The 14,410-nt window shown below is 40.0% G+C and overlaps 1 protein-coding gene across 6 annotated transcripts in view; it reads left to right on the forward strand.

The window, feature by feature from the left end:
* RTEL1 (regulator of telomere elongation helicase 1) overlaps positions 1-14,410 on the forward strand; it is a 50,657-nt gene that overhangs the window by 20,610 nt on the left and 15,637 nt on the right. For all 6 annotated transcript variants that reach the window (XR_012625589.1, XM_074843617.1, XM_074843619.1 and 3 more), the window contains 10 exons: positions 1,326-1,366; positions 2,442-2,527; positions 3,281-3,358; positions 4,089-4,166; positions 6,128-6,271; positions 7,077-7,192; positions 7,964-8,087; positions 9,189-9,342; positions 10,937-11,091; positions 13,966-14,061. Coding sequence is in view for 5 of the 6 variants with exons in the window: in XM_074843617.1 (XP_074699718.1) it covers positions 1,326-1,366; positions 2,442-2,527; positions 3,281-3,358; positions 4,089-4,166; positions 6,128-6,271; positions 7,077-7,192; positions 7,964-8,087; positions 9,189-9,342; positions 10,937-11,091; positions 13,966-14,061 (1,072 nt within the window). In the remaining variant the exon portion in view is untranslated. The remainder of the gene's footprint in view (positions 1-1,325; positions 1,367-2,441; positions 2,528-3,280; positions 3,359-4,088; positions 4,167-6,127; positions 6,272-7,076; positions 7,193-7,963; positions 8,088-9,188; positions 9,343-10,936; positions 11,092-13,965; positions 14,062-14,410) is intronic.

The following is a 14,410-nucleotide window of genomic DNA, read 5'->3' on the forward strand; positions in this document are numbered from 1 at the left end:
TGACTTCTGTTGTGCAGTGTGATAGTCTCACTGGCATCTCTGCATATAATTTTAAAAGGCAGTTTCATGCTTTGGTGCGCATGGCAGAAGGTTCTGTGCTTGCCAGTTCTCTGCAGTTACTAAAGAGTGGCATCACGTTGGTGCTAGTACTGTGTTTAGGGATGGAATCCTTCTGTGGTGGTGTTGAAATGAGGATCAGTTCCTTAGGTATGAGACACGTGTTCTTCCATTTAACTTTCTTCCTGTAGTACACATGTTTTTGTGTTGGCACATCCTTAAGTCTATTTCAGTTTCAACACAAACAAACCTCTGGCTGAGAATTCTGTAATTTAGCCTGCTGCAGGCCTGACTTACTCTTTTAGCAATACAGAGAAATAAAAAAATAGATCTTAAAAGCTTTTACTTAAGGGAAAAATGCCAGATGTTCACAGAACTGGAAAGGAACTTGGCAGCTATAATTGATTTTTACAGAGGAGTCTGGAAAACCCTCAGACTGTATTTTTCATTTTCAGAAGCTTAGTGTGCTGTTTCAGTGTATTGTTGAAGATACTGTCTTCTGAAGTGGGAAGGTTGGGGATCCCCCCCTAAGGCCTAGAACACCTCTTTTTTTAAAGGGAATTCAGTGTTTGCTGTGTTTTGACAACATCTGTATGGTGATTTGGGTATTTGTGGGTATTATATAAATGAGCACGTTCTTTTTTTTTCCCTGTATAGGTAAGTTTCCTGGGAAAACAGTATGCAAAACTACAGGGCACTAAAAAGAAAGAAACATAAAGGCATGAGAGAACAGGTGACTCTTCAGTCAGGGCTGGAAGAATCATAAATACTGCTCATTGTAGAGCAGTACTCTTTCAGTGAAAGCAAGAGTGATTTACTTGGCTTATGCCACAACTAAATAATAACCATAGTAACCAAATTCACACTTTTTGCCCCCGCAGCCTCACCACACCTAATTAATCACTAATTATTTTAAATAGTTGTAACATTAGTCAGTCTTGGCAGCATCTGCAGACTTCTCTGGCAGAACTTTTCACCTTTAAATTGTTAATATTAATCATGAAAGTCCTATGGCTGCCCCTTTCCACTTGTTAAATTTTGATAATATTGAAGCTTAGATCATCTTCGGTGCTAATAATAAGAATATTTAATAGTAATAGTAATGTGTGGTCAAGGTATTACTAATTTTGTGTCCTTGGAATGGGTGCTTGCCCTGGGAAGGAAAGCAATTGGGAGTATGGATATGCTATTTTAGATCGGACAAAGTCAATATGTATGAAAAACACAGAAAAAGAAATACAGTGGTGTTACTTGATTTCTCTTTATAGGTTTTCAGAGGATTATTTATCTTCCCTGGGGAAAACAATTGGTAAGTGAAGTGTGCAGATTTCAGAAATGAGTTGTTGCACAAGCTTTTTAGAGATCTACTAGAAGGAGAAATACCAGAGAAGACCCAATAAGACAGAGGAAGGTAAAGGATTGCATTGCATATCTAAATGCTGTCTGGTCTTGTGTGCTTCTGTTTGCTCAGGCAGCTGGCTGCTGTAACTGTGCACAAAAAGGATTCCTTGGTTTAATATTTCCAAGTTAGGAGTTCACTTTTTTGTCAGGTGTTTGTGTTTGAGTCAAAAACGTGGTTGCTAAACAGTCAGAAAGTGGAGCACGCTAGAAAATCAGTGCACAGAAATGATGCAGCCAAGCGTCATTTGCAGAGCAATTAAGGATTACAAGAAGACAATGCAATGTCTTGTGATACTTCTAAAGACACTGTGTCGAGCCCACCTTAAGTCAGCATTTATTGTTTTGGTAATGTTTTACAAATATGATAGAGCTACAACATTTTAACAGATGAGGACAGAGTAAAAGAGCATTTGTGTAGCTTGGCTGAGGTGTGTTTGAAGGAAATGGAGGAGAGTGATCTGTGGTGTTCAGCTTGGCCTAAAAGGTGAAATTAAGAAAATGCTTTCACAAAATACCAGGTTAATATTTTTTTCAGTAAAGTCTAGACTATTTGAGTAGAAAAGTGTATCCTATTTGAGTAGAAAACTCTCAAAAGCAATCTTGTGGTACCTCATTCATTCCTTTGAATGTTTAGACTGCAGTGCACAAAATGGTCTAAAAATAGATCCTACTGTCACAAGGGAAAATATGGCAAATGATACTCTATTTCTTTCATCTGTAGTGTTGGTGTAGCTCAATCTTTTATCCTGTTAACAGTACACTTCAGAAAGCTGGTTGGGCATCTGTATTAAAGTTTATACCTTGACAACAAGACTAGAGTTTAAAAAATGAAGCGACTTCTAATACATGAACCTTCCTGTCAAGAAAGCAGAAAAGATTTTTGAAAGGAACCTGTGCTGTTAGCTTATTTTTCCTCTGCAGTCTGTGTACTCCAGCCCAGGATGAAAATGCCCTCAGCTGTGCACTTGCCTGTCTCATTGCAGGTAACCTTGTGCGAGTTGTACCACACGGGCTGTTGGTGTTCTTCCCGTCGTATCCTGTCATGGACAAGAGCCTGGAATATTGGAGAGTATGTTAATTGCTCTGCCTTTATTAGGTGGTTTGGTTACATGCATCAGATAGCTTGTAGTTATGCTATCTAACCATGCTCATTAAATGTTCTTTGTTAATAATAAATGATGAAATGTGGAAAGTAAAAACCCAGGTCAGGCTTCTCTTATTTTGATCACAATATACTGAAATGCAGTGTTGTAGATACCAAACCTAAAAGAATCTTAATACCTTATCTCATCTGATCAAATTCATTTAATTTCAGCAGACTTCTCTTTATTAACCCTCCAAATTATAGATCTGGGGGACAAAAAAAATCCAATATGAGCATTTCTCTTTATTTTTAATTTGTAACTGTTGCAACTAAATTCTGTAACTGCTGTGTTCATGACTTGAGTATCCCTGGTGAGACTTGGTTCTGTTTTAAATGCTCCTTCTCCTTAGAAGTGAATGCTGGGACGTCGTACTGCAGATGTCGTACTGCAGATGGGTCTCTGGGGGGTGGGTGTTGGGAACTTGCAAGTCAGGAAGAAAAGAAACAGGTCTCTTGTCTGCATAAGGTCCAAGTTGCACCAGCCACAGGGAATCACTGTGAGTGGTGTTGGATTGCGTGGTTCTGCTTCCACCTCTTCCTCTCTTTGTCAAGAGAGGAATGGGCTGTGTCGGGGAGGTCTGTGGTGACCACTCCTGAGCATTTCCTTTCTTGTGGGCCCTTCTGTATGTGCTTACGTTCACACAGCCCTTTCTCATATGTTCATTGTCTGTTTAACAGGAGCACGATTTTGCCAAAAGAATAGAAGAAGTGAAGCCAATGTTTGTGGAACCCAGGAACAAAGGAAGCTTTGCGGAGGTTGATTATTTGCATTACATACCAGTAACATTTTCAGAAACTCTTTAAATACCTTCTCTAAGATGTGCTTGGGTATGAAACACCCAAATTTTATCCTAGCATAAAATTAAAACTCTGAGAGCTTCTTTGAAGTATAGTGGTTTTAAACATCATTCCTTTACTCTTTGGGCCTGTTGTGCAGGATACAGTCTTCATTTGCCATCCAGCGATGTAACAGCGGCCAACATCCATGTGTGCTGAGTAATGGAGATGGTAGAAAGCTGCTGTTTCAGTAGTCAGCACCTCTTAATGTTCCACGGGACATTTCCTGCCAGCTTGTCATGCTTTGGGAGTAAAGGAATTGTGCAGTGCTGTCTTTTTCGTTTATAGCCACTCTGTTTGCTTCTTAGAGCAAATAAGATCCTTGAATTGCTTTCCTGGTCTGCCTGTTTCACTCAGACATCAGCAGAAACACAGGACAGACCATGTTTTACCTTCTCATCAGAAGTATCTGGCAATCTTTTATGCTTAGCTAGATGTATTCTAGATTTCACAGTAACATATGGATTTTGCTAAGCAAATTGCTTCTCATATTTGCAATTAGTAAAAGTAAAGAAAATTATACTAAGCCAAATTAATCATATTTTAGATCTTAGTGTGCAAGTCAAATTTAGCTAGTGCGGGTTTCTATTTATGCATATGTGAAGGATAACCCTATTCTTGCTCTCGCTTAAACTAGTCTATCTTTTAGGTAATGGGTGCATACTATGATAAAGTTGTCTGTCCAAAGTCCAACGGAGCTGCTTTTTTGGCAGTATGTCGGGGGAAGGTAACGTAACTGAGAACTTATTTCATCTGAGATCAGGCTATGTAATCGATGGAAAAAGCATCATTCTGGATTTCAGTACATTTCTGTTCTGTGACTGATTATATGTGGAAAAAACAAAAGTAGGATGCGCTGAGGCCTTTTGAAAATTATGTCAAGTTTACACATGCCCATTCCTGTTTTTATTAAACAGATACATCTTTGAGTTCTTTAAAGCGGATGAGCATCATACTTATTTCCTGTTGGCTGCTCACCAAAAACTCAACCCATTAGATAAGAACAACAGTTCTGGAGGAGAACTAAACGAAACATTTGTGATCAAACATATTGGAATAACACTGCTGAAAACCAAAAATATTATTTAGCTTTAAAAAATTTACATTAACCTCAGGTCCTCTGGACACACTTGATGGCCTTTCATTTACGTTTCCCAGTGCTGATAAGTTGATTTATTATTATCAGTGGAAATATTTACAGGATCATAAATTACTCTTAGAGCATATTTGCTGCTGCTGCTTACTGCCTACCAAGAGAAGATTCAACTTCTTTTGAACCTTCAGTTCCAGTCTCCAAAGCGGTGGTTGTATCAGTGAAGACATAGCTCCTTTTGGGTGGGACTCAGATGAATATCCCTGTCCTTCCAAAAGCAGTGTATTACCCTGAGAGTCTGTGGAGAGATCATGCTTTGGACCACCATGCAGCTGAAGGATAGACTGCTTAGTCTGTTGTAGTCACTGGGTTAATAGTGTGACTGCAAAACTGGAAATATTTGAGAAGATAAACTGAAAGACACATGTTGAGAAAAGCTCTAAAACTAGCTCTTCTCAGCCATTGCTTCAAGATTTCCCCCCGCAGGCTGTTGCTCAGTTTTTACATTGGCAGTAGGTTCTAGCAAGCTTTTTGCGTTCTCTGTTCCCTGAAAGAAACCTAAAAAACCCAGTCCTTTTAATGAAGAGGAGATTCTGTCCCAGTCGCTCTAGTTCTTTTGCTGGCTGTGTCTCGACCTGGGATGTCTTTAGAAGTTCACAGGAATTTTCTTTCCAGTTTTGGGGGGGTTAAGGACAGGTTCCTTCTGTTGACTTTTTTTATTAGGTTTTTTCTTTTTGTCTAAGGTTGGTTTTCTCAGGCTTTTATTAGCCTGAGGGATTTCCTTTGTGTCTAAAATAAAATGTCCATAGCTACAAGTACCCGACTACTAGCTCCAGACAGATTGTAGTGTGTGCTGTGATTGCTGCTCTTAGTGCTGGCTTAAGCTGAGCAGAGTTGGTCATTCCACCTGCCCATCCATCCCTGGTGTTATATTCCATCACAGCCACTTGTGTGGTATGGGAAACGAGATTGAAGAATTGATTGAGCTGAAAAACAAACCAACTTTTTTTTTTTCCTCCCAAATTATTTTTTGGTCTATTCAGCTCTGATTTTGTTCAATTTCCAAAGTGATTTGCCAGCACAGCGTGGGATGTGAGCATGTACAGGGGGCATGAGTGACAAATACTTGAGTGGATGTAAGCAGCACAGCTGGTGAATATGACACTATGATTCTGAGCAGATTTCTGGTAGCTTTCCACTATTGTTTAGAAATTACTCTGTTCCTTTTTAATGTCAGAGAAGGTTTTTCGTGTTCTTATCACATTCGGGGTGTGGAAGGTTTAAACAGAGGTATTGACTGACATTTAAGATGTCTTCTGAATACAACTGTTCTGCTTATCCAGGAATAAAACACATGCATTAATGGTGTTGGCTGAGGTATGCTTTGTCCAGGGCCTCCTAGAGGAAAAAAGTAAGTTTAAAGTCCTGGTAATAAAAGCAAAAAATCTAGTCAAAACTACTTATAACATAGTCATAAACTACACTTGGCTAGGGATTTGATTTAATTTAATGGAGGAAAAAAGGCCATTAACTGCTGAATTGCTCTGAAATGTCACTTCAAATCCTGTTGATAATGGAAAACACTGTCTTTGCAGGCCAGTGAAGGCTTGGACTTTGCAGACATAAACGGACGAGGAGTCATCATTACTGGGCTTCCCTTTCCTCCTCGTATGGAGCCCAGAGTCATTTTAAAGATGCAGTTCCTGGATGAAATGAGAAGAAGTGGTGCAGGTGCACAGGTAATGCTGGGCAACTTTTCACTGTTGGCTGTTTGCAGGTTTGTGTCCCACTTTCTCCCTCTTGTCTCTCTGGATTTTGGCTTTTGTTATCCTCCCAGCCTCATGGGACCATGAATATCAAAAAGTCCAACAACCTGAGGAGTTTGGCACGAATACAATCACCCTTTTCTTTTAATAATGTTAAGCGTTCCAAATTTTGCCTCCGGTGGCACGATTTCAATCAAATACAGGCTCAAAAAATGGTATCATTTAAAGTTTCAGTCAAAATCTTTTTGCATCTTACCCAGCTATCTTCCCAAGGGAATTATTTCATCCAGGGAGAGGGTGGGCAGGAAGAATTGCCTGTGCTGGCTGGTTTGAGGATTTTTGTTGTGGTTTGGGGGTGTGGTGTGTATATGTGTGTTTGGTTTTGGTTTTTTGTTTTGTTTTTCTTGGGTTTGGGTTTGTTTTTCTATTGTCAGGCATGACAGTGAATGGCACTATAAATTTAGTTTCTTGTCCTGCAGGATAGCTGTTAGGTCTTAAATAATATGGTGAGTCTGTTGTACTACCAAGGCTGTCAGGGCATTGTATACTAAATAGCCCCTCAAATTGGATGTTACTCCTTGAGTTTTCTGTGCACTGTAAGTTCAGTGTGATACTTGAGCCAACCTGTATCTTGTTTTCCTGGGCTTTTAAGAGATTTGTCAGTAGATCTGATTGGATATAATATTTTTTTTTTATTTGAAAGAGATAGTAGCTGTACAGCATGGAGAATACACTTCACCTGGTAAATAATGTTAATTTTTCCTCCCACCTATTGCAGTATTTGTCTGGGCGTGAGTGGTACAGCCAGCAAGCTTCCCGGGCGGTCAATCAGGCTATTGGCAGGGTCCTCAGGCACCGCCAAGACTATGGAGCTATCTTCCTCTGTGACCACAGGTGAAACCTTGGCTCTGGAACATAAACCTACATCAACATCTTATGTCTCAACATGGATATTGGTATTTCGTATATAAACGTGCTGATGTTACTGTTTGGAGAAGGTTTAGTTCATAAGTAACTAAATTATTTTATATAACCGATTATATAAATATTACAGTACTTTAAGAAAGTAACTGGATTGTTACCTTCTGTTCCCAAAATATACTGTTTTGGAGCTGCAGAAAGAGATTAATGGTATTAATGCAAAATAAGCCAATTTGTTGAATTCATGTTTGTAATGCTACTGGCAATTATGTGGTAATAGCCTAGGGGTTTGCATTTTCTCCATCTCTCATTTGCAAAGGCAGTTGCCAGCACTGGAGTTTCAGAGAAGGAGGATGAAAGTGAGGAAAGATTATATTGCTGAAACAATATAATCTATATTATATATCCATTAATATAATATATAATAGGCAACAAGAGTTTAATTGATAGCCTTCAATGCTGAGGCTCGAGGACAGCGAGCACATCACAGTTCAGTACTACTGTTACTGTTGCACAATTAAAGATTTTATGGATGAAAGGTAGGAATTGGCTGATTGCATGGTACATGGTATCAACAAAGCCCATTTTTCTCCAGAGTGAAGACATCACCGCATTATATTTCCTGCATGTTTCAATCTTTTATTGTCTTACTGCTCCTCCTGTGTCCTTTTGGACCCTGACCTAGCATTTAATTCATACAGGCCAACCTGGCAAATAATCCTCTCCTTTTCCAATCCTACACAGGTTCACAATTGGTGATGTAAGAAGCAAGCTGCCTTCGTGGGTCCGCCCGTATGTGAATGTTTATGACAACTTTGGACATGCAGTCAGAAGCGTCTCCCTCTTCTTCCGCGTTGCTCAAGAAATTGTAAGTGTCTTAAAAAACCAAACCAAACAAACCCTCCAAATTTTCTTGATGGTGTTAGAAACTGAAAATACTAAGCCAGGTGAGAGATGTGGTGGAGTCACTTCTAAACACTGGAAGCTTTACGGGAAAGGAGGTATGCCTCATCTTTCTCCAAGAGTGAGCTGGGACAGGATGTGTTGTCATGCTGGGCAACTCATTGGGTTAGATCACAGAAATAACTTCCTCTTCCAGCTTCTCCTAAATAAACACAGCTTTTGTTGGATGGTATGCAAATAGTGGAACTGATGCATTGAAAAGCTTTCTACCTCACCCCCAGGGAGAGGGTATACGTGTAGAAGAATCAGTCAAACCCTCAAATTTAAATTTAAGCTGACTGGTATAAAGAGTGAGACAAATCCATCAGTTATTGTTACAGTTCATTGCTGGGTCATCTCTACTAACATGGCTTCTCTCTTAGCATTAAGAAGCTCTTTTTCTCAGTAACATTCTTTGATTTAAAAATTTATATTGTAAAAAGACTTTCTAATTGACTGAAGAAAGTCATAACAAGAAATGGACTGGAAGACAGACAGAATGGAAAATTTTTTGTCCCCAAAATAGAGATTAAGATTAAAATAAACACTTAAAATTTCACATACAGACTTGGATGACTTCCTGGAAGATGCTTTAGCCAAATACAAATTGTTCAGAATAGTTACAGATGGATGATACCGGATGACTTGATGATCTTTTCTGATCATAAATGGGAGTTTCATGGTAAATAAGAACCACAACCCAGTGTGCTTTGCCCAAAGGAGCTTTGTTGCAGGGAAGCAAGTTAGGAAGCAAGTTGTTCTTTAGTGGGGTCATGACCTTTTTTCTGTTACACAGGTCACTTACTGCTAAGCCTGCTTACTACCCTTCATCTATCTGTATCACTTCTGAGTTATTTGATCCTTCTTTCAAAAGCACATAAATCAAGAATGTATAACAATCTTGCTGTCAAGGGTTATTTGGGAAAAAGGAGGTGTCTTTGGGTTGCTGAGATTTTTGGTTGCAAAGGGAGTGGAGTGGAAGAGTGGCTTTCTTACCTACTGTAGCATTTTGTGAAACTGCGTGCAGATGCCCCCACCCCTGCCACAATGCCCTTCTGGCTCTGCGGGTTCCCTCAGTGAAAGCAGTTCGGCACCATCTACTTCATCGGAGCAGATCCTCTCCCTGAAAAAAGCCAAAAACTTGGATGACCATGTTCCCAGTTTGAAGAAGAAAAGAAAAGGTAGGTTTGGGTCCTCACAGATACACTTTTTTGTTTTAAGTTGAATCAAAAAAAGAAGAGCAAGAGATGAGAAACTGGAATGGGAGAGAAAGCAAGGAGAGCTCAAAGACCGATGTAAAAGTCTGATCAGAAGGGACATAGCTCAGCATTCATTAGAAAATGGAGGAACCAGGTGCAACTACATAGCAGAAGCGCAGATGGGGCCTGAAAAAGTGGCCTGCAGAACAAGGAGCACTTTGGAATATCATAGATAGTTTAAAAAGTAAGAACTGGAAGTCTGTGTTCTGACTAGCACTGACCTTCATATGTCCTTCTTCTTTCCTGTTGTATAAATGACTCTTGCACAGTAATCTGACTAAGAAAGCAGAAAGAGGGCATTGTCCTTGGAACAAAATGGTGTTTTAAAATTTGTGGTGAGCTAATGCCAAAGAATAAAGTATTTCTCACATCAGATATTCTTTCAGAATGTTCCGCTCTAGATTGCTTGTTTTGGAACAGAACAATGAAGTTGTGTTTCAAACTGTGGTTCCAAACCAGTTATGACTGAGTGTGAGGGTGATTTCACATCACATCTAAGCCGGTGTGAGCGCAGGATGTCATTGAAAGGGATTACTTTGGCCACCACTTGTTTCTCCCTTGATTTCCAACTGCATGCTTCTGCTCCTTCCCTTGATTTGAATCCATCTATTGTGCAACTGCAGAGCAAGCAAATGACCCAATTTACCTTTTGTTCATGTGACTGGTAGATCCATCTCAAAGATGAGCTGGAGCGTACGACTGGAGGTAAAGGGAAGGAGCTGCAGTCCCTCCTTTGATACGGACTTTCAGTTGCGTTGCGTTAGCTGTAACATCAAACTGCACCTGTAATCGTAGTTTTGACTCATGTTTCTTGTACTGACTTTTTAATTTAAAGCATAATATACTTCTAGTCTTCTCAAAATAGTGACTTTTCTTAGTAACTGAGTGTTGAAATAATTTCACAAAATAGTGGAAATGTATTTTGAAGAGAATGCCTTTTAGAAGTAGCAAACTGATACTAATTTAACACTACCTGCAACTCTAACTTCTTATATTTAAAACCAAATATACCTGGATCCTGATTAGTGAGAATATGTATTCTTGGGACCTGAGGGTGACTGTGTCTTACAGGTATTGATACTGTGAGAGTTGTAGTTTAAAAAAACCCACTTGTTCTGTTTAAAAACAAATCCTATTTCAAGCCAGAATCTCTTAAACAGGAACTCAGTTTTGGAAATCTATAAAGCTGAAGTAGTTAAACACAGACAATTGTTGGAGTAAAAGTTTTTTTTTTTCTTGATCCTAAGCCATTTTGAAGCTAAATATAACCATCACTTAAAGAAAAGTTTGAGAGAAGTCCACCGGGTTGTGGTAACAAATGCTTGAGCAATTTTGGGCGTGATTAACCAAATCAGTCATCTTCCCAAGTCATAATGCAGTTTTGCAAGACGTGGAAGATTAAACCAACACATCTTTGGACTGCTACGTAAAATTTTGAGGTATTACTAAGTCAAAAAAAAATGCAAATAATAATGTGGAATGTTAATTTGTCATCTGTATTATGTTGTGATGACAGTAAATGGAGATGGAGCATCCAGCCTCTGCATGGAATATGAACAAGAGCTCGTCTCGCCTAGAAGACAATGTATTGGGCTCTTGGATGCGTTGGAGCGCAACGAGAAGAGCAGCGAGGATGCAGAGGAGGAAAGTGACTTGTCAGGAGAGGAAAAGGTAATGGCAATGGTGTAGCAAAGTACTTGCTTGTAAGTAAAAATTGTAGGCTCTAAAGCAAAATAAGCTTGGTATTGATTGAAGAGTACCAGTTCAACCTGCTTTCAAGGAAAAACTCACTGTAATCGGCACTGGTAACTGCAAGTTCTCATAATTAAGCTTAATCAAAGGGTTTCCTTGCCACATTCAGCTAGATGACCAACAGGTACCTGCTTGTGCTGTGCTCCGTAGGTGCTGAGCACGTAGATTCCTGGCAGTTACCCACGCTCTCTGGAGAGCAAAGGGCTCTCCCAGAAGAGGTTGGTAGGTATGCAGTTCCTCCTGGGTGAAATCTGTGTCAGCAGATTCTAGGTGACCAGATAATGAATTTAAAAAGGGTGGGAGGAGTGTTTATGGATTAGATTGCACTTTCAGATAAAAATCTTTTGGTTTGCCTCAAGAGAATGAATACTGCAGACTTGCGGAATATTCTTTATCTGAATCAAAAAACCACTATTGCATTAAGATCAACAAAGCTGTTTCTGTGCTGTTCTTTCTTTCCTCTTGGATTGGTATTTTTAATACGTCAGGGACTAGGCTGTGTTCTTCTTGCTTTCCCCAAATTCCTGTTTGCAGCTGGGGGTCGTTCCCTCACCTGACTGCCAGCAGCAGGAATATTAAACTGTTTGCAGACTCGGTTTGGCTGCTGGACTGGTGTGCGGACTCCAGAAATGGCTATTGCAACACACCTGAGCCGTTGGCTTAGGGGAAGAACGCCTCGGGGAAGTGTGGAGGTGTAAGGAGTATCTGGGGAATGTCTCAGGAGGCCTAAGGGAGATGGATGGAGATGTGTACAGAACAGAGGGAATGTACAAACTTGGAGAAACAAGCAAGGGTAGAGAATGTTTAACTTGTGTAGCCGATTGGGAAATCGGCTCCATCACCCATGGGCCGCCACGGCACAGACACCAGAACTTATTCTTTGGAAAGCCTGGCACATCTCCAGGCACTTGATCACTCAGCTACGATACGTTAACGCAGCTGCACTGCTTTTGGCGTCGTTCAGCATTTCCTGAAGTCAGTGAAGTTGATGGTCCGAAGGGCTCAGCACTGAGCCAGCTCGTGTCTGCTTTCTGTATTTGGCGTTACTACTCATCTCTGATTTTTTTTCAGAGGACTGTGGGGTCATCCTGTGCTGCACCTAAACCCATGATTTCTGGTACCAGAGATCTGGGGAGTGTAGTCCCGAGACATGCAGTGCCTCTGAGGGAACCAGCCTCCACCCTGGGTCTAGTATTGAGCTGATTCTAGTAAGCATTTGGACTGACAATGGGGTTGGTGTGCTTTCATATCTTTCTTCATCCATCCATCACAGTATTTGTGTTACCATTTTTAATTTTATCAAGGTTATACTGTACCCTTGGTTCCTAAATAATGGAAATTAAGCTGCTGTCATTCTGAAATAATTTCCTTGGGGTGAAAAAGAAGAAAAGCAGCCTTTGTAGTCTCAAAAAAAATCAAAATACAAGAAATAGTCTCTCATTCCATTTAAAGAATGATTTGACAGCTCCCCTTAATCAGTTTTCCTTGTGAGATTTGCCTTATGGAAACTTGTCTTTCAGAAGCCTTATTAATTCTGGATCATGCTATTCAAGGTGGTGCCTTTACATAGTCCAGCATTAAGATGATATTTTTGATGATTTTTCTGACTTATTGCCTGTATCATAAATGTTTGACTTGCTGCTTGTATTCCAATTCTTCCTTACATGATGCTTAAATAAAATATATTTAAATGTGCACTTAAATCATGGTCAGGCGTGTCTGGAATTCAGTATCCTTGCAGTATTATGAGTGCACTGGGGGTTGTATTTCTAAGTATCAGTAACTAACTCTACAAACTGGTAAATCTGAGGTGGTTGGCTTAGGGGTTGGTTTATTTTTAGTCTTGTTTTAGTTTAATTTGACTCTGAAGCTCTATGATCTGAATACACATATTGAGAAGACATAGTGGAATGTGGAGGTACTGTTATTTTACTGGTTCCTCTCACAAATGAACAACACTATTCTGTAAATGCACTGATAATCACATACTTGCTATGAAATTCTTTTATTGGACAAGAGCAAAGAAATAAATCACTTCACATACCTGCTTTCTCAACAGGTATGTAGAAACCAGCTGGCAATATAGGGCTGTCCTGCAGTTTCTTCTGTTACTTAGGTGGTGGTTTTTAATGTGGTCGATACTGGCTTGATCTAATATTGGAGTGTCTGCTGTTCAGCAATCCCACTCCTCTTGCTTCTGCCTGCTCACTTCTGTTTTGGAGCTTTGTATATACCAGTATTCCCAGTCACTGCAGTACAAACCCACTTTGTTACTGGGAATGGGAGATGCTAAGGAGCTTGCCAAACCACAAGTGTTTCTGTTACTGTCTCATCCTGTCTGCCCTGATGTTTTCTACAAGACTGCTTAGCCTTCCCTTCTCAGTACCCCAAGAAAAGCCTGATACAGGTTTTCTTCAGAAGAGAAGTTCTTCCAGGCAGGAAAGAAAAGGGGCATGTGAGGCATCAGTTACACACAGGTATGTGTACACTCCCAGGGCTACCCTGAAACAGCTGTAAGTCCAGCTCTGCTTAATTGGCAATCTGCACCCTCAAGACCACCTTTGTCTTTTTTTCTCTGTTCTGGTCTCTCTGAATTGCCCAGTAAGTGATTACCTTCTAGAAACATGTATGTGTCCCAGGCTGTTGCAATAATTTAGGTTGACTTGTTTCCCTTTCTTGAATGGTGTCACAAACAGGGTTAACAAGCTTTGCTGGAAATGGCTAAATTAAACGCACAATAACTTTGAAAAGCAGTTTTTTGGACCTTTCTTCTTTTCTTTTTAATCTTCACAGGCACAACGTCTGTCAACACTTTCCCTTCAGTATGAGAAGAGGTTAACAGATGAGCAGAAAGGAGGAAGGAAGAAAATAAAGCTAGTCAGCAATACAGTATGTGTTTCCATGCCTGTGCTGTCCCTTTGATCTGTAGACTGCTTTAATTTGAATTGGAAATTTCTAGGCAGACAGATGACTGATGCCAGAACAATTATGTTTTTTCTCCAAGTTGTAAATACTCATCAATGCACATCTGAAATCTTATTTTTGCCATGCTGTTTCTTAAATCTAGACATTACAGACCCAGTCAAGCACAGTTCCAGGTAGGACTATTAGGTGAAAAAAAAATTCTGGCATTGACTACCTTGTGAACATCTCCCGTTGACCAGGTGTGGTGGGTGGTTTCACTCTTTTTGATTAGAATAGACTAGAATAGTTCAGTTGGAAGGGACCTACCAGGCTC

The sequence above is a fragment of the Strix aluco genome, chromosome 17 (genome assembly GCF_031877795.1).
Source record: "Strix aluco isolate bStrAlu1 chromosome 17, bStrAlu1.hap1, whole genome shotgun sequence".
Classification (NCBI taxonomy): Eukaryota; Metazoa; Chordata; class Aves; order Strigiformes; family Strigidae; genus Strix; species Strix aluco.